This window comes from Erithacus rubecula (assembly GCF_903797595.1).
Source record: "Erithacus rubecula genome assembly, chromosome: Z".
Taxonomy (NCBI): Eukaryota; Metazoa; Chordata; class Aves; order Passeriformes; family Muscicapidae; genus Erithacus; species Erithacus rubecula.
This window is the reverse complement of record NC_136661.1, coordinates 6,245,157-6,272,757: the sequence shown is the minus strand read 5'-3', so window position 1 is coordinate 6,272,757 and position 27,601 is coordinate 6,245,157. Positions and strand designations below refer to the sequence as shown.

The 27,601-nt window shown below is 36.3% G+C and overlaps 2 protein-coding genes across 2 annotated transcripts in view; one reads left to right on the top strand and one right to left on the bottom strand.

Moving 5' to 3' along the window:
- Positions 1-27,601, top strand: part of CD274 (CD274 molecule) — an 88,058-nt gene that overhangs the window by 28,383 nt on the left and 32,074 nt on the right. The gene's annotated exons all lie outside the window — the stretch shown is intronic.
- On the bottom strand, positions 735-26,143 carry PLGRKT (plasminogen receptor with a C-terminal lysine). The gene is made up of 4 exons (XM_079330129.1): positions 26,014-26,143; positions 6,884-7,014; positions 5,831-5,940; positions 735-1,682 (listed from the first exon to the last, which is right to left on the bottom strand). The coding sequence occupies exons 1-4, from the start codon at positions 26,080-26,082 to the stop codon at positions 1,561-1,563; spliced, it is 432 nt and encodes a 143-aa protein (XP_079186255.1). The 5' UTR covers positions 26,083-26,143; the 3' UTR covers positions 735-1,560.

The following is a 27,601-nucleotide window of genomic DNA, read 5'->3' as shown; positions in this document are numbered from 1 at the left end:
ATTCTCTTGTAAAAATGTCTTTCATAGCATTAAAATGTGAGCTAACAGGCACAGATGGACACATAGAAATACTCAGAAAGACTGGTTCAATTGTTTTTTTTTGGAAGAAAGATTATCAATAGATGGACACATACCAAATATGCAATACTTCTTCAAAATTAAAGGAAGGTGGACTTGAGAACTTGGGGGAAACATAGCAAGCACTCTGTTACTCAAAGCATGTGTTAATTTTATTACACTGACTATTAAAGGATCATATTTGAAATCAGTTACAGACTATGCATTGTTAACATGTAGAGGACAGAACCAATTACAGAAGTGACAATGCAGAAGTGAATGTACTTTCAGAAGTCAAACTGTGGAAACTGTGCTATTAATTTCTTCTATATTGAGAAGCTTTTGTTTCATTATATATTTGCCTGTCTTATTTTAACAATATTCTAAATTTAGTTAAGTAGTCTTCAAAATCATATTTGGGGCATTTATCTCCAGTGGGAACTTAATTTTTAAGTCAACAAATCGTCAGTACACACTACGGCTTAATTAATTTTTGAATGGTTTTTGAGCATTTGTTTTTCCTTCCACAATTAGATTAATGCTAGATGAATTTCCATCCAAAACACAAAATAACCTGTTCCTAAACAAGATTTCCAATACAGAAAGATTCACTTTTTTCCAAGTGTGACATCAGAACTTTAAAGTATATGAAAACTACATTCTTGGTATACCATGCAAGAATCTCTCAGTTTTCCAGTACTTGTAAGGCCACTTGGATCTACCCATTACAAAAATATACATTAATAATTTTGCTTGCTGTTAGCTGAAGTTAATATTCATCATAGTAGTGAAACTCTGATTTCAATTACCAAGAAACAAATTATCCTGAGTTTCAGAATATCGAACAAGCATTAAAAAGATTCAGGAAATAGCTACATAATTTATTTCCACTTTTTCAGAAACTATCTCTGCTTATGCTTTAACACAGTTTTCCCCAAGAGTAAAACACACAGTTAGCAAGTTATGTATTTACTTCTGAACCTACTTCTGATAAAGCTGTTTATTCTAGAATTTGAAGCAGAGATGGTGAGTTCACTGCCTACCGAACAGTAAATAAAAACTGTCTTATTTTTCAAATAAATTATCTGCCTGCTCATGACTTCAAATTGAGCTGTGTATCCTGAAATATATTTGAAAACTGCACATATTTATTTATATAATTTATATATTAATACAAACTTGTAACTATAAATTACCATATATTTATGGATTATATTGAGTTTGGTCAGTACCATACAGGTGGAAGTTATTTTCAGACTCTGAGTAGTCAGTGCAAATTCAATATTTCACTATAAACAAGGAAAATATACTACAGAAAAAATGAATATTTTTAAGTGATCCATACAACATGAAACCAATTGCTTTGGAAAATACTAATTTTTAAAAATATTTTAATTTTGATTTTATAAGAGCTCATAATCTTATCAAAAATTAAATTATTTGTTTATGTTGAAATGCAGTACTATAATCACTTTTCAGATATGTAGCTTTGATACCATCTTCTTATTTTTCTGTGAAGAAATTGCTTTGAGATATTCTGATTTTCTCCAAGTCTTCAAATGTGAGAGATCCTTTTGGCAATTCTAGCAAAGTGCTCTGTGTGTCAAGTATGTTCTCTGCTTCACCTTAAAAAAAAAAAAAAAAAAAAGAAGTCAATTTCCTGAACTCTACAGCTAGAAAGCAAAAGAAGGAAAAAAAAAAAACAACTTAAGAAACTGATTTAGCCATTCTTGTTTGGACCACATTAGCAAAATAGCAAGTCATAGCTATATGTTTAACAAGCAAGCTGATGTCAGTATACCAGCAAAGTTGTCTCTAAGGAATTTTGGATTTGTGGGGTAATTGGGAATCTGAGAAGAAAGTGGATCAGACCTACACATGAAGGTGCACATTAGCTTTAACAAGTAAACTTGTACACAGTGTCACAGACATATCATATTTGGATACAATTTTTCTGTGTGCCTCAGGACTAGCCTAACAGGTGTCAGAATGCAGGCAGCATGGGACTTCAAGAAGCACTGGTCAAAGCATACTGCTCACAAGAAAATTTGCTAAAAGTTGCCTAAACATGAAGCATAGCAGGGAAAAGTTGTAGAGTACAGCAAGCTCTGGGTAAGGCTGGAATGAAAACATCTAGGACAGAGGATCCAGAAAACAAAGATACAGACTGAACATCATATATAGGTTGTGGTGGTCTGATTTTGATATAAGAGATGAAGATTAAGCAAAGAACACATTTGTTTTGGCTGATGCCATTTGGCACAATGCCAACAATCTTGTTTATCAATGCCTTACATCCCAGTTTCATGATCCTTATAGCAGTGGTTTGAAACTGCATTTATGTGTGATCAGCCTGACTGAACATTGCAATGCAGTCAATATTACTGTCATTCAAAAAACAGGTCTGAATGTTATCTCCCAACTGTAATTTTTGTAGTACTACAGTGCCTGGGACCATTGGTAATATCCAACACTGGTTATCACTCCCAAAATGTCAGTCATTTGCATATAGCATCTGATTATGAAATAGCAAGAGATCTTGGGAACAGAGATATAGATATGCAAATCTCTATGTCCCTGCACTGCAGGACACTGCCCCACTCCCTGCTCAGGACATAAGGACTCTAAAATCTATCTAAATCTTGGAAAAGGTAGCCAGAGTTCCACTGCTTAGTGGTGAGATTCTGTGCCATTAGAGACTGGCCATAAAATCCAGCCCCTCCTAATAATTTGTGAGAAAAACACCAACACTGTGTGCCTGGACTGGGAAGAAAAGCAAAACAGCAAGGCCAAGAACACAGACAGTAGGACAATGACTGATTCTTTGTGTTCTCAGAGGTTTAAAAAAGACAGTTTGATGGTTGCTCTGTAACCCTGACATACCCTAAAGATTAGGTCCTGATACACGGCCCTAGAAACTTAGGGGTTTCCAACAGCACAAGCAGAACTCAAAACAGATATTTCCCATGTCTTCAGTTTTGGGTTTTAATTAGCCCACGCTACAAAGCTGAAAAAAATACCTTTCCAATATTTCAGTGTGGAAGAATACTAAAATAATGAGGTAGTTTTTGGTCAAGTAGACCAGAGACAGAAGAAAAATTTAACTACAAGCAAGATCAGAGACAAAATGCCTAATGAAAGAAACAATGAAACCTTCCAGGGGGTATAAAATAATTCCAAGGGATGAAAGGCAGCAGATGCAGACCTATGTGATCAAGGTGGTTCCAAGATATAAGGTTCACTGTGCAGCACTGAAATAATTGAAGATTGTCTTAGAAGAGAGAATTGCCTATGAGGTTGATGGTATACCCAGGTATACCCTGGAAAAAAAGAGACCAACTGAAGAAGGAACAATAAAGAGAATGGTGCATAGGTTCATTATTACACCAGAGAGATCAAGAACAGCATGCACCAAAAGAATAGACAGACAAGCAGAGAAGTGGTTGAGAATGTATGGGAGTGAACATGGGGATCAGCTGAGAATTGAGAATAAGCATTGTGGCTGCAGGTCAACTGCACCGTAAAATCTGCTCTTCAACCACGTAATTTCAACCATAAAATAAAAATGAACTCCTGAACCTGATTTCCAGACCAGATTCATCCAGGCTATTCCACTTCCTTTTAATCTAGTGCTGATACTGGTAATTAGTTTAATTTCCTTCTCTTACTTCCCTTTATCCTATCCTGTAAGTAGGATCTGTAGACCCAAATCTCTCATGTCTTTTTAAAAGCTAAACAAATTAATCACTTTTTTATTCTCTTGCAAGGAAGCAGGTCATCGCCTAATAGTTTTAGCTCTTCTTTATAATTCCAGATACCCTTTAAAGAAGTGATCTAAATTATATGTAAATTTCCACAGGAGTTATTATTTTCTCCATCTTCTCATTTGTTCTCTTTTTGTACTAGGGCTGTGAAATATGCATCCCTAGACATATTCAAAAGCCTTTTGGACATTTTCCTGGGGAACTGGTTATAGATGATCCTGTCTGAGCAGGGGACTTGGACAAGACAATCTTCAGAGATCCCTTCCAACCTCAACCATGCTGTAATACTAGGAAAGCTCACTTGATGTTTCTGGACTTTGCTCAGCTCTCAGTTTCATCACATTACTGGATTACACCCATTCTGTGATCACTGGCACATTTTTTTCAAGTCTTCCCTTTTTCAAGTTTTCCCAATTTCCATCTGGTGAGCTCTGGTGGTAGAAATTCCTATTAGTCCCTAGCTTCTTGCTGACATTATTAAATTGAATCCTATTTTGTTGTCTCTTTTCTTCAGACCATCAGCTCTTCTTGCACTACAGTTCATTTCTTCTCTGTTGATGAACTTAATCAAATTTGCCACCCAAAGATTTGGTTAGGATAACCTACTCATAATTTCAACTATAAAACAAATTAATATCCATACCAAATCTTGACAAATACTGTTAATAACCCTACTGAAGCCTAACCTTCCTTTTCAAACACACAATTTGACATAATTTCTTTATCCCCATGCTTACCTATCTATTAATTTCCATGTCTTTCATACTAACTTGATCTTTAGGCAATGCCACATCAAACAGTTTCACAAATTTATATTGGAACTGCCACATTTCTTTTGGAATAAAAGATATTTTTCTGGAAAAGACAGACTTAGTTTGGCATATTCCATTTATTTTCTAATTGGCTCAGCATTTCTTTTCTGCAAAACCTTTTCACAAGCCTTGTATACTGCTGAAGTTCTCCTAATGGATCTGAAGTGATGAAGATGACTTCTATTTGGAAAGCAATAGGATACCACATTGCCCCTCTTTAACCTATACAGGGCCACATGGTACACAGCAAACACATTACATACAAATCCTAAATTTCAGGTGCTAATTTTGTGTGCACTAGTGTGTACTAATCTCCTTTTCAACACGTTGATTTCCAAGAACTACCCTTTCTTCCCTGTGTTTACTTGACTCTTCATATTAAGATCCAAAGACATTTGTTTAATGCTGTTGGGAAAATGTTCACAGGTATACATTACCTAAATGTATTTGCACCTACATGAAGCAGGAACTACAGCAGATTTTGTCTAGTTAACCTACCACTGTTTTCAATGAAGTATACAGAAACCTAAGTGTTAGATCTGGAGGCTAAAGACCAAGAGCTGAAACAGATTTTTATTTGGTTTCAATATGGTTGTGCCAGGAGGAGCAGACAAGATAACTAAGCTAGTTAACTAAGACAATTTGTGAAGGTGACAAGGCCACAGCCAGATGCTCTCTTCACTTACAGTCAACACTCACTGAGCCAGCCTCCTTCACTGGGAATCAGAGTTAACATAAATGCATCTCCATAAACTTCAACACAATGTGTATAATTTAATCACATGGACAAGGGACACCTATGAGGCATGACGCCACTTTCTGGGACTCAGTTTTCTTCAGTCTTAGCAGGACACTGCTGTAAGATCATCACCCCATGTCTGTGTTTGGCCATGAAGGTGAAAAGCTATTATTCATGTCTGTATTTCTTTATTTTATAATCTCTAATCCTCTCCCAAAAAAACCAGGGTCACAGTGGAATACTGAAGGAAATCACTAGATCTGTAATTTCTCCCAAATACACAATTCTTACATCAGCTGTATTCACTGTACACTACAGTGAGTACCTCTGACTAAAAAAATATCTGATTTTAACACAAACGAAAAAATAAGACATAATATTTCTTCAAAACCACCCCCTTAAACATAACAGGTTATCTGGAGCTTGGTTCTACATGAGAACAGGACGGATTTACATACCTTTAATCCTTTGCAACAGTGTCCCATATCCCATATCATATTGATAGGAAAATACAAAGCTTAAGGGAAGTATTGGCAGTAAAACTGCTGGGTTCTTCCTTTTTACTGCTCTGTGCAAGGAAAAAAAAATCAGGATATTCAGCACATTAGCACTATTACTTTAGGCTAACCTTGACTGTCTAGAACTTGTGTATCCTTCTAAAATCTCGAATCAAAGAGCAATTCTTAATTTCCTTAGAAACATTAGTCTTGTGGTTGCCCTCTTTCTCAAATATCTAACAAATATGGGATGATCTAACTCATTCAGCAGGCATGTGCAGTCACATATACCCAGCCACTTGCAACACATAACAATGTGGATTCTACGTTAATTTCCAAATGCATCAGAGTCTACAGAGAACTGATAATGCATAAAGTGCATTTAATCTTCATTACCTACACAAAACCACAAACGCTTCCTAAAGTCCCTCTAAACATGTTACAACACAAGTAAAATATATTATCAACCAAAGTACTGGTTGTTACAACTTGGTTGCAAGTTCTTCCCGATGCAATAAAGCTTTATTAGCCAGGCTTCTTTTTCCCTTGGGTCAGTTGATCCAAATTTAAGTGAGTAGACTTCGAAATACGTCCACTTGTTCACTGCTTTTAAAAAATTCAGATGGAGGATATGCTACATACTAACAGTTCATTAAATGTCAGTACAGACAAGAAAATAGCATGGATTTTAAAAACTCTTGCCTCTTCCACATACAACTTTTATTTTACACTGGACTTTTGGTATTTCATACATATATATACAATTCATATCTATATAATTTTATTGTCAGCTCATGTCTCTGCTTTTAAATATATCTACAGTACAGATATAACTAAAACACATTCAGAAGCAGACAGAATTCATAGTCTATTTGATCCATAGTAATTTGATCAATCTCTTTGCAATGACTGGATAAAAATAGCTACTTGCTGTAATGCAAAATCAAGATCCAGCAAAATAGAAATATGTAACATAATATATTTATATTTTTTGTTAGGGAAAAAACTTCATACCCAGTTGTTAAAACCACAGCAGCAAGTCCAAAAAACGTCCCAAAATATTTCAGAAATTCTCGTGTCCAAGCAATCTGCATGGCTGTTTGTCTCTCTCTCATCAGGTTCTGAAGTATTAATTGCCTTTCCAGCTAAAAAAGGGAGACAGGTTAAACAAAATTAATTCATACATTTGTTCAAAAGATTTTCTCAATCTCTCAGTGGTCTATAGATTCAAAACACTAACTAAGAAGGCAATCTCTCATTCTTCTTTCAAAAGTCTTCTTCAGTAACAGTTTATATCAAGAAAGGATTTAGGTCAATTAACAAACACTTAAATGCATAATCTTTCTAATTGTGCTTCTCAAGGTCCAGACAACCAAACCTGCAGTGATAGGTTACCCAAATCTCAGCAGGACCCTCTCGATTAAGATTCTCTGACCTTCGCATTTCCATGGTGATTCACAGAGTATCTGATTTTCCAATTCATTTTTCTTAATTCTAATTCAGTTGCAGCAATTTTAGAACAAATCTTGACACCTCTTTGCCCTTTAAGGATTTCCTCTTCCTTATGATGCATCATAAAGCTAATAACTCTTCTGCAACACCACAGTTACAAATATAGAAAAACACTGTAAAGATACCAAATCTTTTACAGATACTGAATATATATCGAAAGTCCATAAGGAAATACTTCTGTAACTAAAATTAAAAACAAAAATGCAAAAAGTACAATTTAGTCAATATATTCACATGTCCAAGTAGAACTTTCCATGGTAAAGACAATCAGATTTATTTTTTTAATTACATGCCCCATCTAAACCTACTGGCACATTTCCATTAAGTAAATTCAGTATTTCTCAAAAGTTCCTCTCAACTATACAGAACACAAAACAGAATTTCCTTCTTAGAGTGATGTAAAAGTAAGAATTGTGAAAAAAAAAACCAACAAAACAACAGTCTGGAACCAGAGTGGAGAAGTTAGTTAACAGAACAAGAAGTCTTCTTCTTCCCAGCAATGTTTATAACTTATCTTTTGGGGGAAAAACTGAGTACCTGGGTGTGTATGTCCTGACTAACTAAGCAAGTTGAATGAAAAGTTAAACAAGGTAGAGAAAACAGAATACCAGCTCCCGAAAAGAGTGTATTCTAGGGAAGAAAGAACAAAGAGTGAATTCAGAAAGTTCTCTTCTAATGAATCTCTAAAAGCAATTAAATATGTTCTTTTCTCCTGCTTTCTAATTCAAGAATAATTTAAAGGACTTGTAATTACTCAAGGTTTCCACCCATTTATTCATCTCCATTACTATTGATTTAACCTGAACAGAACAATTTCTGTTGAATTGTTACTAATTATTTCTTCAGACTATGTTGATCTTGCTGTCTTATTTACAAGTTCATTCAGTACTTAGATAGGTAGAAATAATTTTGAGAGCATAATGAAAAAGGACAGATCTAATTACATATAATTGTACACAGTAGGAAAAACAACATTCTCTATAGTCTCACAGTACTATTTCATCTGTTTCTTTTCCCTGAAGACTTACATTTCAATTGTTGTTCTCACAAAAAGTATCAACAGGCTTTACCTTTCTGATAGCCATAATTTTCAGATTGCTTTGTTTTGGGTTTGGTATTTTTTTTTTTTTTCAGAATAAGTAATCATATAATGGCTGATAAAACACTTAATAAAATATCAAAATAATTAGATTTTATTTTGTCACCTATGAGACAGTTGGAAATTGTAAAATAAACAAGTACATTGCCCATTAATTAGACCCATTTCAGTCCCAAATACCCTAAGCCTGGTAAATTGCTGAGGCTAATGTGATAAGACAAAATAATAATATGTAATAAGACATTTAATGACTTTATTTTCATCTTCAGGGTGATTATATACATATGTGAAAAGTATTAAGGGATCCTTTGTCTGCCTGTCAGCACAGATAGGGGCCTGTGCGTCCAAAATGGACAGTATTACCCTCAATGAGCTTCAATTTAAAGAAGCACATGATAAGGAAGTGGGACAAGGACATGCTGATGAAATATAGGTCATGCTAAAAAGGAACAACAGAGAAGAAGAAAAACAGACAGTTTAACATGCACAGTGTTTAGAAAGACGTAAGCATGGCATAAAAAGAAGGCTCTAAGTTCAAACTTACTAAAGTAAACTAAAGGATCCTAACACGATTTCTTTAAAAACAAATACACACAAAAAAAAATCCCAGCAAAAACCCCCTCACACTTGTTATACTTTGACAGCTCTTTAAAACCCAAGTGCTAAAAGAAAAAGATAAGTCACAAACAATAGTCAAACACCATCCTGCAGGAGACTGTCATATCAAATTCCAGAAGCCCAAGGTTACTTCTATGTGTATCTACAAGTAGTTAATATAAATAACCTACTATAACTGAAAACAGCAGCAGCAAGATAACATTATCAAACATTTTTCATATTCTTTTCTGACTAGGTCTTTTTTCTTTCACTTGAGAGAAACAACCCTTAACTTTCTCAATCCAAAAACAAGTGGTGGAATGAAAATGCAGTGAAAAATGCCAGTAATTCCTTTCCTTTGAGCAAAATTCTTCCACACAGATGTAAAATTTTAACCAGATGAAACACAATACTTAATTTAAATAAACTTCTTTAAAAAATGCATTGGAGGGAAGTTTTAGAATTATGAATCTTAGAGATGAATATTCTCTACATGGATAAATATGACAGCCAAGAAACAAGAGTTTCAGAGGAATACTAATCAACACAATGCAGTAAAAAACAAGTCTACTGATATTTGGCTAAAAGAATAATTTAATTCTTGCTATAACTGAAGCTTAATGATATTACAATGAATAGTTTACAAGACCTATTTTGTATAACTTACAATACAGCATCCATAAACTTACAATATAACAACAAGAAAGCCCTGACATGTGTTTGGGGATCCTAAGTAAGCCACAGTACTGATGCAGAGATTTGTAAACCAATTTTTATTTAGTCATAATTAATATCCTAATTTATACAGAGAAAACTTAGCAACAATACAGGAACAAGTGCTCCAAAATCCCTTTGTGGATTTATGTGGTTTTATGCCAAACCTAGGATTATCTCTCTCAAATGCCAGAAGTTTGTTCTGTATTCCTTTATTAAAAAAAAAATCTTCATTAATGCCTTCCACTTCCAAGATCAGTTTTGCTACTTGATAGTTTAATCTTGTTAGTTTCATACGTATAGTTTCATCTTGCAAAACAAAAGACTATAGTGCTATAGCTGTTAGGACTACAACAGGAATCTGACAGTGAAGAGATTTATTCTTAGTGTTCTAAGTGTTCCAGGGCAATTCCACACTGACTCCACTGGACTTTCAAATTCTAAGGAAAAGGAAAAACTGAACAACAATTATGGCCAAAGTTATCCTACTACACATGGTTTCATCACACAACTTAAACTTACTGGAATGACTGTTGAAAAACCAGTTTGGAGTACAACTGAGCTCTTTCCAGGGAGCTCTGTAGCCACTGTGTAGCACAGCAGGGAGCACCTCTCAGGCATATTCTGACAAAGGAGACAAAAGGCAGGGCACCTAGCTGCCCTGTGCCATCAGAAATGGCTTTTAGCATGTCCAGACCTTGTGGGAGTCAGACCTGACATTTGATCAGTTAAAAAGGTTTAAAAGCAATGCTTGACTGCAAAAGAGTATATACCTTTAGATTAATTTTGGATGCTCTAAGTGTCAGAATTAAACACCTACATGGGCACTCCTCTGAACTAGTCTTTTAAAAATTCAAACAATTAATGGGCAATATCCTTATGCTTATCCATTGAACATGCCAATCTTTAACGAATATCTGGAGCTTGAATAGTTTTGAATGACCAAGATACTCTGATGTGCTGGCTTTACACTGGCAAACAACTACTGGTAGATCTTAAGGCAAAACCAGTGCCTTAAGCAGTTGCCTTAAGCTGACCTTAAGCAAGTCAGGATTTGAAAACATATGTATACAGGAAAAGACTCAGGAGTCTAGCATCAAAAAATGACTCAAAATTAGATGAAAGAAAACCAAACCATGTTTGACTGCAGTTCAAATCAATATCCCATTTTCAGCTGTTAGTTTCCTAGTAATTTGTTTCTTATTTTCCTCCACATGTGTTCTATTGAAAATGTCAGTCACACTAGTATAATGAAAGACTTTTGATCTATTAACATGCAGATTTTATGAAAAATGACAAGTTCTACTCTCTTTGGACTTACTTTACAATAATTTTTAAAATTACTTCTTTTCTCATTATGGTAGAACAGAAGTAAGAATTAAGAACAGTAGGTATTCATTTTTACTGCAAACATTTTATAGAATTTGATAGGCAGTAAGACAAAAAAAAGTGTATCATTCAGATTAGCAGAGATGGGGTGTAGTTTATTTAGAAAAGTCTTACTGATGGAAGAAGCTGACTATTGAGAAAACAAGCCACAGGTGCACATCACTCACATTAGGTGAACAACCATTCACCATCCAAGTGCCATGCTTTAGGGAATAAATTCTACTTCATTTATAGCCATAAAATCTTCTGTAGGAATGATTTACATGACTATACTTGCACTAAAAACTACAGAAAAATGGTCTCAAGAGTAGCTTTAGCACAGAAGGAAGAGAGATACTGCAGTTTCCTTAGCCAGGTTCCTGTGCATTGAACAAGAGAACTGAAGCTGTGATGTGGATGCATGGGTGCACATCCAAGCATGCTTTTCAATTAATTGCATCCTATAACAATCAGACCATGATTTTATAGACACAATTAATATCATAATTAAAAAGTGACAATAGCAACTTCTATATTGGCAAAACATATTGATTGCATAATTTTAAAAAATTATTACTGTATTCCAAAATAAATGGGTACTAGTAGCAAGTGACATTTTAAATTTTATAACACTCTCAAGAGGACCCAATTAGAAATAACTTTCCCATTTTTTCTTTAAATACAGCCAGTAGTTTCTCAACACTGTGTGAGCAACTGTAAGGACTGATTGGGATTTTGAAGTCTGCCACATAGAAACTGTTATAGTAAAAGGAAATCAATTTTACCAAATGAATCATGACAGATGAAGAGAAGTGAGGCACAGAGGGAAAAGGTCAGTTACTGTGAAACTGATAATGCTAATAAACTAGTCAGTGGTAACCATCCTTATCATTTCTACTGATTATTCTTCAGACTGCCACAATGATGTCAAACCACATAAAAGAGCATTTATACCATCATTTCATTGATTAAAATCCAGTGGGAGAAAATTCTCATCTGAAATAATTTAATCGACTTTGACAACTTGCAAAAAAAAAAAAAACCAAAAAAAAAAATCCTCTCTGGATTACAAGTCACATCCTACTAGACTAGAAATTTCTCATACTTCAGACTCTTAGCTTGTGTTCTCTCTTCCGTGTTCAGATATTGTAGCTGGAATGGATGCTACTTTGGTTTTGTAAACCCAAATGGGATGGAAGGTGGTGTACAAATACTCAACAGAAACGAAAAGCAGAGCCAATGCAAAATGCTCTCTTCTTCACTGTCCACATGTATTAAACATAATTTCACTGTTGTATTTTATGTGAGCGTATGTGTCTATGGGGAGGCAAACACAATAATCACCCCTCAATAAAGAGACAATTTGAAACCCAATATGTTTAATGGCTCTCCTAGGAGATACGCTCTTTCACTCAACTTGTGTAAAATACTGGGCAGGACAAACACTTAGCTTGAGAGCAGTCATGGTAGTAAACCTACAGAGAACATGTTTAATGTCACTATCATTAAGACATAATTATACCAACGTCCTTGTAAACAGATATTTAGACAGGAAAGAAATTAACTACCTTATAAGAAATAATCAGATAAACACCATCTGTGCTTAAGTTATGAAACCCAGTATCTAAATCTAAGAAAACTGAAATCTGAAGAAACTTTTGGAATACTCTTACACTCATGGTAAAAGAGCTTTCCAGTTTTGTCACAGGTTAATACAACTGTCATAGGCCATGGCTACTCTGCCTATAATAGGTTATTGTCACAGTTTTTCAATGTTCAGATCCCCTGAAAGTGCTCTTTTAAAAAGTACTAACTTCTAACTTTACAGCACTCAGAGTTACAATGTAAAATAGGCCTTAATTAAAAAAAAAAAAGTGACAATCAGACATACAAAATATGTATGGAAGTTAATGGGCAGAGAGTACAGCTACATGTGGCACTTCATCAGCAGATGAAAGATTAAAAGCTCATGTGACTTACCCTCAGTGTCATTCTTTCTAATCAATGGGTAAAACCAGAAGCTGCTGCAAATGGTTGTTTGGCAAAAATAAATGAAAAATAGAATAGTGACACCTATCTCTATACCTCCACTGTAAGCCACCAGAGTGTAATACAGTAATAAAAAAAAAGACAAAATAATTACACAGTGTCTGCTTGGTTCTATGGCCAGTATGCCCACAGACATTCACGAAACAGGCCTCTAGATCAAACAAAGTTAAAATAAATCAGACCTAAATGTTTTATCCTGCTGCTTCAAAGCTTGCTTGCAGATATTTCTCACATCTAGTACACAGACCAATTAAAATTATCAGCTCATTACTTATTAATTATTACTGCAAGAAACTGCACTCTTTAAAAACTTAAAGCTTCGCCATGCAAAGGCAAATGACAAATTATTTACAAGCAAAGACCTATGAGAAGAAGAAAAGGGTCTCACACAAGCCAGAATGTAAACTGCATTGGAAAAAAATCACACAGAATCACAAAATATTCTGAGTTGGAAGGGACCCACCAGGATTGAGTCCCAACCTTTGACTAAATAGTCACAGATCAAACCCATGACCTTGATGTTACTAGCACCAACTACTTGATACTCCTTTTGTTGTCAATAAGGTACTGAAATTACACTCTGTATAAAGAGAAAATAATATCAAAAGCCCTTAAATCCATGTGAGATTTTGTGCTGCACAAAAGACAGACTCAATCTAATGGGCAAACCATGAAGATAACATTTCTTGGCAGTAACCGTCATTCTTACTTCTGTGTGGTTTTTAGGCAACAAACATGCAGCAGAGTACAGAAGTACACCACCTGCATTTTATAACCTTACCTACAAGAGTAAGTGAAGCTTTTAGCTACTGTTACCAGTGTTCAGAAGTTCTATACAAACTTTATAGAGACAAACCAAAATCACTGAATAGCCAGTTATGTAAAAAGCAGGGATCAATGCTGTAGGAATAGTAAAATAGATCAAGACATATAAAACAAAGAGTTAATGTTACAACATTAAGTAATTTCAGTATCTGACTCATAACTGAATAAGAGCTTTGCTTTTTTTCCCAAACTTAACATTCAGGAAATAGTATTTCATAGAAAGCATGTAAAAGACCAAATTTTACTTCAGTGGACATAGCAAAAGACTAAAATGATAGGTTTGCTCTTCTAAGAGGAAAGGAATTATGGCAAATTTGTTGTGTCACAGGAAGCAGCCTCAGAAGACATTTTTTATCTTTGGAGTCAGGTGAATTCCTCCAACAAATTGAGACTAAACATATAAAGGTAAGCTGGAGGTGCACTGCCAAGCAAGACAAAATTTGAAGCGGCAATTCACAATGATATGCACTAGTCACAGATATCCCCAAAATACAGGTATAATTGATTCGATTGAAAAAAATTAATATTTGTCTCACTACTAGTGCAACAACCAGTCTGGTTTGCATCTTTTGCTGGTAGTCACTGCAAATTAGAAATAGATATTAAAATCTGTTCTTTGTTAACCATTTCATTTATTTCTTTACAGTGATCAGGCAGAGTATACAATCTGTCAGCTAATACCAATGAAACTGGCTTCTTTTCCTGCAAGACAGATGGTTCTAATCTTCCTCAGTACAGATATCATTTATCTTGTTCTGTTCCATTTGATGTGCAGAAACTAATAAGGCTATAGAATTGTTACCACAGAGCATTTATTTCCCAGAATTAAGCCCAGATCACCTAAGGGGCAAAACAATTTATGTAATGCTTCAAGACAAATGCATTAGTGATGTCATAAGCGCTACTAGTACCTTGTCAATAGAAAACAAATCTAGCTATTTCCCACCCCAAAGGGAAACAGATGGTAGTAATCTGGAAAGGCAAAGCTTGCTTACATTTTACTTCACAAGAAAATAAGGGAACAATTGTTTTCATTTTAATAGAACTGAAAAAAAAAAGTCTCTTTGACTAAATTTCACTGAAAACTTTGGGGAGGAAAAGGTTAGGGATTTACAAGACCCTGAAGAAAATGACTCAGTATCTGAGACATAAAGAGAAATTAAATTATTCAGGTATCATCATAGAGGTGGTTGATCTTTTACTAACAAAGATAAGGTGACAAATCTGTAGATGGAAAAATGTCATCACACGGTTTTATTAGGCACAGGAAGGACTGCAGAAACCTGTGTCAGTACTTTCCCTTTTTTATCAACAAAAGTGAAGAAGCATAGAAAAAGTTTTCTTGTTCAGAAACTCATTGGGATTTTAACATTAGCCATGTTTCCTGACAAGAGTCAAAACAGCAACACATTTGCATTTCAAGCACCACTTCATTTCAAGATCAACTGATAAATAATTGATAGCATTTTGACTGAGTAATGGACTAATTGAATTTATTAAGGAAAAACAAATAAACAAGCAAAAAACACAGAGCCCCAAAATTGTATTTGTAAATATAACCATCCTTTAAGAAAAGGGATGTCATCCTCCCCCTGCTCTTACTCATACTTTCTCATACTCTCTCTTATATTCCTACTTTTAGCTCATTACTCAAAAGGAGTCCCAGGATAAAGGACATTTGCAAGACAGAATTCCCTACCAAGAATGAACAATAGGCTTATAAGGTGTAGGGCCAGGAGCTGGACACAATGATCCTGATGGGTCCCTTTCACTCAGTGTATTCTATGACTCTATGAGTTCCTTTTACCTGTTTAAGACAGACTACTAAGTACTAGGTATCAAAAAAGACGTTAATGTTTTTGTTTTTCAAAAGTTTCAGGTTTTCCTCATCCAATTTCCATTAACATTTTGCATTTGTCTTCATGAATGTGGCCAAGTGTCTAGTTTCTAATAAAACCCCTACTGACCTATCTTAATAGCATCTGTACATTCTTAATGTACTTTTTATTTTAAGGAATTTAAAACTAACTGAGGAGAGGAGGTCAGAGGGGACTCATGAGAATTTCCTCATCTCTCCCTCAAAAAATTCTCAGTATCTGTAGGAAAGGAAGTCCGGCAAAATACTATGTGTAGAATCCACGATTCAGTTCAAATATCACAAACCCAGTAACTTAAGGAAGGTGTACATTTGTACAAAAACATTATCTCCTTAAATATGCAGGTACAAATACTGCTTGTACTTTATCTCTGCTAAATGTGCAATCTCATTTTTCATTTAAAGATATGTTTAAAATGCTTCAACTGTCTGTTTTACTATACATTCTGTCACATACTGCCATAGCAACTTCAGTTAGAAGTTTCTGAAGAAGTAAGAGCTTCAAAAACCACTAGAGGATTACCCAGATTATCAAACAGATTCCAATAAAAAACAAACTTAAAAACCCTGCTTGAAGGTTCAAACACAGAGGTGTTGACTTCTTTGTACATTTTGAAAATGACATTGAGGTGAAAAACAAACACCAATAAAAAACAGTTGTATAACTGAAGTTACAAAATCTTGTTCTGAGATACACATGAGTGTCTGGATATAAAATGAAATGTTGTGGGTTCTCTTACACGTCTTTTAATAGGTCTGTATTTTTAAACTGTTTTATGTTTTTATTAAAAAAAAAAATTAGTGAAAAGATATGGTCAATTAATAAGCATACTATGGAATACTTCCATACCTTCATTTCAGATTCAAGGACAAATTGTTGAACATGATGAGAAAACTGCCTTGTTATTTTCATTTATTGCGATTCAAAGCAAACCTCTTAAGGCAATACAATCCTGGCAGGAAGGTAATGTAATCATGCTATGGCCTGCCTCTAAGTTGCATTTATCCATGCTTCCAGTGAGTTTTTGATCTTTTTTTCCCCAAAACAGATACTTTTATCACACACCCTTTGTAACATTGAATTACATTCTAATTATATTAATATTTATGCATTAGTATATATGATGAAATAATATCCCAAAGCATTTTCTTACAAAGCTGAGAGCTTTAGTGCCATTTGTGCATATAGAAAACTGAAAAGCAGTCTCACTTCAAGCTGACTTGTGAATGCATGTGACATGACTTGCACATGCAGTGTAAAATGCATACATGTTTCTCAACAGGCAAGAGCTGAAGAACAGAGGAAAGCACAGAATATTTGAAAGCCATTTTCAGAAGTACAAGTCCTTTGATTTATAATTCGAGTGGACTATGTGAGATGATGTTTTCTGCAAGAGACAAATATATTTGGCAATTCTGTTTTGTGCCAAAATAAAATTTTACTTAAAGAAGAAAATGCTGTATATTTTGTATCTATGGAAAGTCAGACTATGTCTTTCTGCACTAGAGGATGAGTTTCCCTAGCAATGTTTAATACTATCAGCCAATTTATTCTTCTTTTAACTAACTGAGGAAGAAAAGCCTTAAGTTTTTATTTCCTTTATTAATTTGCATCACTGCCAAAACTTCAAAAGAAGTTATTAAAGCAAAGTGGGGGGGGGAAAAGTCCATGAAAGAGAAGGGGGAGAAGAGTATAAGAGTATAAAAGTATCCACTGAGGTACAGACCTATACAGAATTTTCCATACCACAATCTGGTCCTCATTAGGATAGGATAATGTAGTTTTATCATGGATCAAAATAGACCTAGATGATGTTAGGGACCCCAAAAGAAAGTAAAAATTTCAAAAAACAAGGAAAGATGGCCATGGATTTTCAGGAAAAAAAATACTACCACCACCATGTCAAAACACAGAAAAATAAGCCCTTACTTTTCCAGATTTACTTGATCCTGACGGTTTTTTTTTTTTTAAACCAAGGAATATAGAATCTTTTCCATGCCCACACAGGGGGCATACAAGGAGCAAGTCTATAAACTCTCAAAGACTAAGTGCTATGAAAGCAGATCTATGACTGTTTCCTGGCTATCCAACATCACCTGGGGAGATGAATGCACTTTAAAGTCTGACATAGTAAAATAAGGAGAGTAGAATGATGGCAGAAGGCTGGGATTGAGACTATCCAGAGATTCATGCTGTAGACAGGTTATAATAAAACACTTTTATTATTGGTAAGTACTAGATCTGTTGGACATATATTATTTTTCTAGCCTGTTTATATTCTTACAAGTTTAGTGGCTCCCATCAAAGATTAATTTGGAGGTCTGTATCTGACTCCTGAAAGCAATGATGCTTTCCCACCAAGAAGACTATCTTTTTGTCTGATAAGAAAACTCCAAAAGTCTACCAAAACCCCCTTCAAATCACTCTGAACTGCAACCTCAAAACAACAATAAAAAAATCATATACCCCTAAGCACTAACTACTCTCTTTTTTTTCCAGTATTTTCAGTGATTCTTGGCTCTTTCTGTGTAACTTTTAAGAATAAGTTGCACCTTCCAAGGATTTCAATCCTCCAGTCTGACCCTGAAAGAGCTGATCTGCTGTAATCTCAAGGCAATACTTTTTAAATGTGCTTGCTTAAATAATTGTTATAGCTTTCTACTGAAATTTCTGATTTCAATGGACTTACATATGTGGTAATGCTGGATACATAATGCTATATACAGTGTAGGGGAAATGTATCTGCCAATACAGCAATATATATTACAAAACTTCCAAAATATACAGGAGATTGAACAATTCTTTTTCAGGTAGATCATTCCATTCCCACAAACAAGATTTTTTCTTTGTTTTTGCAATCTGCCAGGCAGGGTATACAGAGGTTTCAATTCTCGATTCCCTTGTGATGTTATTTCTGTATCATTATCACTCAACATACATCTAAAATGTGTCTGACAGCTGTCAGTTAAAAGTTAGACCAAGTCACATCTTGTTTCAACAGATTGTTGCTGTGCATGTGGTGCTCAGTACGAGTGCAGACATCAAGCAGTAACTGCTCATAATTCTCAGTCTGGGAAGAAAGAGACATAAGGAAATCCTCCCTCACAGGATCTACAAAATACAGTAAGCCACAGCCTGCTTCCATGGGAGTTAGAGCATCATAAAACAACTTGGGTTCAACCTCAGCAGTCCTGCTCAGAACAGGGTCAGCTATGTGATTAGACCAGGAGACCAGGCTGCTGAAGACTTTTATCCTGCCAGGCTTTGAAAACCTCTAAGGATAGAAGCATCACTGAGCCTCTGCTCCACTGCTGGACCGGCCTTGCAGGGGAAAAGGTTTCTCCTTACACTCAGTTAGAACTGCTCCCCAAATCCTGCTTCAGTGTATACCCATTTTCTCTCGCGCTCTCTGGCTGTGCTTTCTTGATTACTCATGGTTAGTGGGTGACTGCCCTTGGATCCTGATCCCCAGAATGCATCCCATTCCAGGCTAAGTAAGCACAGCTCACTTGGTCTCCCTGCAAGGAGTGCTCCAGCCCTTGCCCATCTTGATGGTCTGCTGCAAAAGATGATTTTTTACATCTACATAATTCTTGCACTGGGGAAGAAGAGGGGCAAAAGTGGATGCAGTATTTAAATGCATTTAACAAAGCACTGAACAGAAGACAACAAAAGATTTTGTCAATATAGTGGCTTCACTATAGTTTATAAAGCCCTCATTTGTCCTTTTGACTCTCTCTTCTCTCAGGGTACACTGCTGACTTATGCCTTTGTTGCTGTCTTCCAGTGTTCCCTGCATCTGTACAGAATTGTTCCCATCTTTCAGCTCGCTGCCTGTGCTGTGGCCAAGGACACTTAAATCATGTCAGTTTTCCTAAACTCCTGTATCTTTCAAAGCTCCTATGGCACCTCACCTAACAGTTTCCCAAACAAGATGAAATCCTTTCTCCAGTGTCCAAGGTCTGCAACTCATCTTGCTACAATCAAGTCAGCTGCTAATATTGCAGCTCTCCCTTATTTGTAAATAAATTCATCTGTTTGTGATGGCCCTCAGAAGGCCCATCTAGTACATACACATCTGTATCAAGCAGTTATTCCTCACATTTTGTAGAAATGTACTCAATTGCTTATGTCCTCTTATTTATGGCACTTTAAGCATATTGTGGGGAGACTACAGTCTCATAAGAAACAGTTAGTAACCCAGAGACTTTCTTCAGTTGTAAAAAGAACAACTTCTTGTTTCTTCATGCATTTTGTCACTCTGATTGGTGACCTGCAACATGCTCCCTCGACAGTGTCATGTTTTGTGGACTGTCTGACATTAACTCCCAAGCTACACCTTCTCATTATTATACACTCTTTTCACTACTTCTTGTCTTGTCTGAAGAGCTTGTACCTGTCTGTTAGAGATTTCAAGTTTCATGGTAGCTGTCCTGCCACATCTCAGTTATTTGCATGATGTTGCAAAACTGTGACCAGAGACAGCTTTTGCTCTTCCTGCTTTTTTCTCAGGCTGCGTACATCAGTGCTTGAGCATGTACAGGCTTCCTTTCTCTAGAAATACTACAGAAAATCCCAGCACATTTACTCATAAAATCTTCTTTATTTAACATCTGCTGCAACAGCAAAATGCTCCTTTTGTGCTGCTGCAGTAAAAACAAATTCTTTTTAGGATGACAGAATGTGATTTATTTTTTGATTTGGAGAAAACAGAGATTTCTAATTTTCTGGAGTTTGGGGCTTTTTTATTCAAAACCAGAGTGAAGTGCTCTGTAATAGCTTAGAGAACTCCTTGTGCTCCATATACTACTACCCTATTTACTTCATTTCATTAGGCAGGCCCCTATGCAATACAATTTTCTCTTCCATTATCTGACTCTGAATCAGTGCTTCTCTCCTCACTGCTTTTTTGTAAAGTTTTCCCAGAAATGTATCTAGGTAAAAACTTCAGTGGCTTTTAAAACATCAAGAGATGCACTCAAACCCTAGGTCTGATTGTTACACATAAAGATATTAAAACAAACCAGTCTTCCCATCCATGCCTTTCCATCTATCATTTCATCATAGAGAAAAGAGTAATGCAACAAAATTACAAAGTAGTCTTCAAATCAGATCTCATTACTAATTATGAAGCTAATACGAGGAGTAAAAAAAGGTCAGTCAAGAAAGGATTCAGTGGATCACCAATTATTTGTGGAGTCCAATTAAAAAATTATTTTGATTAAGTAATTGAACACTTACAGACTGAGATATAGTTGAAAAGAGCTATAAAGTATTTTAAATGCTACTAGGACTTAAATTTTAGTTGTATGGATCAGAAACTGATCCATACAACTTACTTACTATGCAGTATTATTCCTATGCACATTAAGACATCTCCATGTAATTCAACTCTCATAATACCACTGGAAAAAGAACCAAAAGCCCTGTTATTAAAACAAAATCTCAGTGCCCTCCTCTGTAGGGTTACCTTTCAAGTAGTGCAGACATGCTGTACACAGGAAAACTGGGTTCGGAATCAGTTTCCTCTGTGTAGGGCTTCCCAAGAAAGGAAAACCAACTTTTAAGAAGGAGAAACACTGTTACCTCTATAAAAATAACAGCAGGACATAAACAAAAATCTAACTGGTGGAGTAGGAGAGGGAATGACTTAATACTGACTTGGACTTCTGTTCAAAGTTAAAGAAAGCATTTTTGATTCCCCCACATGTGTTAGGAAACCTGGCTAAAATTTGGTGGGAGAGTTTGCGCTTTTCTATGCCTGCACCCTAAATTAAAAGTATTTAAAAAATCATACTTGGAATGTCTTTTACACATTCCTGCAAAAATACTACTCTGAGATGCAAAGTTAGTAAGCCCTGCTTTATGCAGTTCTAGAATCAAATTCATTAGCAGCAAATAAAAATTTTAATCTGTTCTGTGATGTTCTACCATGATTTTGCTTCTTATCACTCTAAATAACACTGTAGAGTATAAAAGGTTGTTTTAGTATTTTTAAATATTATTTGAAGACAATGTACTTGTATGATGCACTAACCAAACTTAAACCTGTCTCATCACAATAAATTCTTTAGGAAGCATCACAGATTGTGAACTCGGACAATTTTTAATTAAAAAAGCAATCTGTCAGGGCTCTTGATATCTGGCTCTGGACAGTAAGGTCACTGTCTAGAAATATTAATAAGAAATATTTAAAGTGTTCTAATCCATACTGAGGAAAGCATAATAGGCCACAAACATTTCTGCATTCCTCCTTGCCTCTTTCAGATACGTATCTTTTTCCAGGCTGCCTTGTACATCTTAAAATGGCTCTCTTAGTAAATATTTATTGCAACAGCTTTCTTAAGGTATACATTTGAGATGTTAGAAAAACAAGGACAAGGACTAAAAGCCTCACTAGAACAGAAAGTACAGAACAGAGCACTTTGACTAAAGAAATGCATGAAATTCCTGCATTAATTGTGTTAAGAGGACACACAGAGCTCACAAAAAAAAAAAAGTTTGCTATAACTGCTCTGTGGCCTGGAGCAGAGACCTCCTCTAACCCATTCAGCCTCACTAAAAGCACTTTTCAAGGCCATATACTAGTCTGGAGCTGTTGATCTGATATATTTAAGTGTTTGAAAATAATTCTGCAAACTGCACTTTAAGAAGCAGGCTCATGATAAAAATGAAGCCGCAACAAACTTCTACCACAAACAGTCTCCACTTGACACAGACTGGTATCTCATTCTGGAGCCACACAAAGACAATACAAACAACTGGCAAGTCCTTCAACATCAAGGCAAACAGTTGAGGTTTTTATTATTCTTCAAAAAACCATTGAGATATAATTTAAAAGGCCACAATCCCTTCTTTTCAGAGTTACCCCAAGAAAGGCATAAAGAAAAAACCCATGCACAACATCTTTAAATAGCATCTTATTCTGAAGTAGTCAAGCTGGTTTGGCTGTCCAGCAGGTATCAGAACAACTAAAACTGACTGAGAGTTAGCAAGCACCAAGGTTTGGAATTTGGAGAGGTCTTCTTTTTTTTGGAAGTCTCTTTCCAACCTACAATCTTCCACTTCAAATAAGTCAATCGCTAAACAGCTTTGTATTTTCTCTCTTGTTCAGAGGAGAGCTTTTTTTTTTTTTTTTTTGAAGTGTTCTATCACAGAAATTAACAGCACAAAAATCTTGTTCCAAGAACTTTACAGTAACATCATGACACTTAGTCATCTGCAAGGAGCAGGAGAAGTTTACAGGTTCTGACTGTCTTACCAATATCTACTGTGTTTCATTCCAGGTCTACCCAAAGAATAACTAATTCATTTCTGTGCAGTGTCACACCATCATTGCTAGTAGGGAAGGCATTCTAGGTGAAACAATTTTTATGACTTATTGACCTACACCAATTGGCTTGGAGTGACCATTGTACCCTATTCCTTTAACTTCTTAATCATGAGACACATTAAGAACATTCAGAAGCTGTGAAAAGCTTCAAGAAGTTTTGATCCCACATCTTGTTTTGGGGTTGATTTACAAATCAGTAATTTTTTTATATAATACAGTAAGTGCATAATACTGCTCCAAGTGTAAGCTTCTATTTTATTAATGAATGTGATGGTTTTCAGAGAAAGATGGGTGAACTGATAGTGAACTAATCCAAGTCCCAGTATTTCACCATAAGAATATATAAATGCTTTAAATTAAGCTGTTTCGTTCTGGTCCTAGCATGATCTAACTCCTTCAAGTATTTCTAGTTATAATTTCTGTCTAAAGTAAATAAATCAGGTTATACCATTTTCCACAAATAGCCTGAAAGTCTAGCACCAGACTCCATGTCACAGGTTTTAGTACATATGGAAAAGACAAATGGCAGTCTTTCCTCTTCCCTACACTTCCCTCAAGCTTGAGGCAGAGCTACATTCTTGCATTCCCTAATGACATAAAATTTAGTTCTCCCCCGCTTCTACTTAATCAATTCAATTCAAAAGGTGACTTTATAATGCTTATATCCCCAAACGTCTATCCTATTTGTGTTCAAGATTAAGTTTACAACTTTAAGACTTGTTCCAAAAATGAAGAGAAAGAGGTGCACAGTTTGTTATCAGAGACTGCACTTGCTCCCCTGCATCCTTCTCACAGACTGTGTTGTCTGTAAGGAGACAGCTCTCCTTAGCTTTTAATTAGTTTTTAACTAGCTGAGGCAGAGAACTTTCCTGAACTGTTTGTTTTTCTTCTTCTTAAAATTGTTTGAACCTGCTCTGGACTGAAAACCCAGAGGAGCACCAGGAGCTCACACCTGTGGCCCACCAGGCCTGGCATTTCCCAGCACCAGAGGGACTGAGAACAGACTGAGTAAACCAAACTACAACCCACAAAAGGGACTCTTCTGAATTTATCATCTCTTCAACACTACAAAAAATTCTCTTGCTTAATATTGTTCATTTTTTGTGTTTTGCCTATTAAATAAACAATTTTTTTCCACTTCTCTCAAATATTTTCCCAAAGCAATTAGGGGAGGGGCTGCTTGAATCTGTTTCCTAGATGGACCCCATTTAAAAATTTCCTCCCAAATTTACCCTAAACCAAAACAATGTGCTTTCAAAAGATAGGGGTTTTCTAACATGGCAGGTGTGTCTGCAAACACAGTAGCAATCAGATATGATCAGGTGTTTATAGTGCTAAACAACTGTACTATTCTGACCATAAGTATTGTCAAAAAGAAGAAATACAATGCAGAGCAACTCTTGACAAAAAGAAGAAATACAATGCAGGGGAAATTCCTGAAGAACATCTTGCAAAAATATTGATATGTAATTTTGAAAGGATATTTTTATAACTGCCCTCACAGTTCGTTTTTTATAAACACCTGAGCATTTGAATTAGAACTAGCCAAGGCAAAGACTGGCATTTTAAGTCTGCAGCTACCTACAAGTGTTATCTTGAATTCAAGCTCTTTCCTCAACTCTATTTGCCCAACAGAGAAGCAGTTTGTGAAGCAAGCTTCCACTTTAATTTCACTATTAATGTGCCAAACAGAAAATCTTTCTGTTATTTGGATTTCCAAAAATCTTGGGGGTGGGAGGAGCACCTCTGTTCAGGAGGAAAGGAAAAAAAAAGATTTCTACACAAAACTTGTGGTTGCATCTAAGAAGCATATAACATACCACAGAAAGAAAACAATGTCTACAAGCCGTGTGAAAGGTTGCTTTCTTTGAACAGTCAAGAGTTAACCACTGTTTTATTACATCATCTTTCCTTATGCCACCTTCCTTCTTAGACACATTTCCAAGGTCACCTTCAGAGTTCAGTTTACTTGTGATCCTACAAGACCTTCTATCTGCACGCTGTTTTGTAAACAAGAATATGCCATCTACTGGCAATTTAATAAATAGGAAGTTTGTCCATCACTACTTTAAACATCCTAAAAATGTAACCAAAACTAAAGGAACAAACTCCAGCTAAATCCTTCAGACTGGCATTCCAGCGCTTAGCATAAAAATACTACGAGTAAGTTACAAGATATTTAACAACAAATCAGAAAGCCAGTGAGATACTGTAGGTCTGATTAGAGTTCAGAATGTTGTGCCAAACAAACTGTTTTTCCTTTTTCTCTGCTGCTATTTTCTGATTTTATGAGAGGGAGTAAAATCCCTATGCCCCAGTTTCAATTAGCTGCAGTTGCCTAATTGAACTGAAAAAAGGAACTGTTTGAATTTTTTTTTTTTTATAGTGGAAGATTTAAACATACTTAACTCGTGTATTTTAAGAGTATAAGACCCATTTTTTTAGCAACTCAGTTATAATTGATTCGCTTTAAACATACATGTTTCTACACACCACAGTGTTGCAGCGCAACACAGCCCAACTTCACCATAAATGTACTTTTCAAAGCAGGTTTCCAACACTGTTCTTAGGGTCTGGCTACTTTAGTGAGTTTCCACTTCTCCAACTTGTTAAGACAGACTGCTGAGAGCCCTAGGGCACGGAGCGCAGGTGCTGCGGGGCTGAGCCTGCAGCTCCAGGTGAGCACCTTGAATCCCGGGCGGGGAGCAGATCGGAGCGAGGCTGCCGGCCCAGCCCGGGCCGGCCCGCACCGCACCGGCCGCCCTGTTACCTGCAGCCGCATAAACTCCTGCTGCCCTTTCAGGCTGTCGTTCATGGCCTTGGAGAGGACGAACCCCATGGCGCCCTGCAGCGCGGAACACACCGGACAGGGGACACAGGGGACACGGGGGACACGGGGGATGCGGAGAGCCGGGAGAGCCGGGCGAGGATCAGCGGAGTGGCGCCGGGAGGAGCCTGCCCCAAATCCCGCCCCTCTGCCCTGCCCTTCGCCTCCTCCCGCCCTGGAAACTCAACACATTTAAAGAAACCCATCCCATTTGAGTAGACGCACAGGCCCTGCTAGGCTCGTGATGTATCTAGGCAATACATGTAAATCAACAAGGACAGTAATTAAAAATGCCTTTGCCGCTCATCGCTTCTTACCTTGCCCTGCTTTTCATCATGTCAGAATGTTTTCATGGCATCACCATCCGTAATTGTGGGCTGGCTTTGAAATCCAAAGAAACTAAATTTTCACACCTAAAAATATTTAAACAGGGTAACAAATAAGTCCAAAACTACAGAATATTGTGGGTTGGAAGTGACCCCCAAGGATCATCGAGTCCAACTCTTATGGATTCTGAATGGCCCATATGGGGATTAAACCTACAACTCTGATAATGTTAGCACCATGCTCTAATTCCATTTTCCAACTTAAATCTGTGAGGATACACGGCACTTCAAGCACTACCTCATTGTGCAATTTGATATCTTATTTTAACAGAAATAGTCTTTTTTTTTTTTTTTTTTTCTTATTTTGCTACTGGTAGAGCAAAAATGACAGAGAAGTGTGGAAAAAACAATGAAAAAATAATTGTATTTCTGTTGTGGAAGTTTGCTTAGCATTTTTACTTTTTACTAAAGAACTTCAAGTAAAGAATTTCCAAGAACTTGAACTATTTTAGTGATATTTTGAAAACGCCTGTGACTTTTTGGAGTAGTTAACAAGTATTTGATTTCTCCTCTGGATCTCTGGTGCAGCAGAGATCCAGGGGATAAATTTCTTGGTATACTCCAGCTCCACGCAAGATGGCACTGCTGCACTGGCAGCCACTGCCAGGTATTACTTTAGACTCCATCAGAGAGAATTGTGATTGGTGGGTGCCTAACTGATAAATCTGCAAGAATACAATGTTCTTTCAAAGCAGGTTACCAAAGATACCATCCATCTTTGCTCACTGAGCCCCTTGCAAACAAGCAAACCATTTTGGTCTGTCCAAGCTTTTTCTTGAGGAGAAAGGTGTTTCAGAGTGCAGTAGACCTCTATACTGCATCTCTGACAGACCTCTGTGCTACAGAGATCTGCTTTCTGTGGAGTGGATGGCAGATTTCAGTAATACAGGAATAGATAAGGGAGAGGTGCAGGGGCAGAATTGTGGCTTATTGCAAGGGAAACAGTACTGGTTTCTGAAGAAAGGATCTAGGATTTAAGAAGTAGCATGGAGAATGGAGGCTATTTTCCACGGGGCAGAAGAAGAAGTCACTGTGACTCATGGCCATGGAAGTGAGGCTGGTTTGAGATACATCAGGCTCCACTGTCATAAAGACATTTCATAGTAATGCAAATCTCACAACCATTAGACAGGCAGTCATGTCTC

Coding starts and splice junctions, on each gene's coding strand:
- PLGRKT (XM_079330129.1), bottom strand. CDS start 26,082: ATGGGGTTCGTCCTCTCCAAGGCCATGAACGACAGCCTGAAAGGGCAG. Junction 7,015..26,013: donor AGGAGTTTATGCGGCTGCAG/GTAACAGGGCGG, acceptor TCCCTTTTTTAG/CTGGAAAGGCAATTAATACT. Junction 5,941..6,883: donor GCTGTGGTTTTAACAACTGG/GTATGAAGTTTT, acceptor TTCCTTGCACAG/AGCAGTAAAAAGGAAGAACC.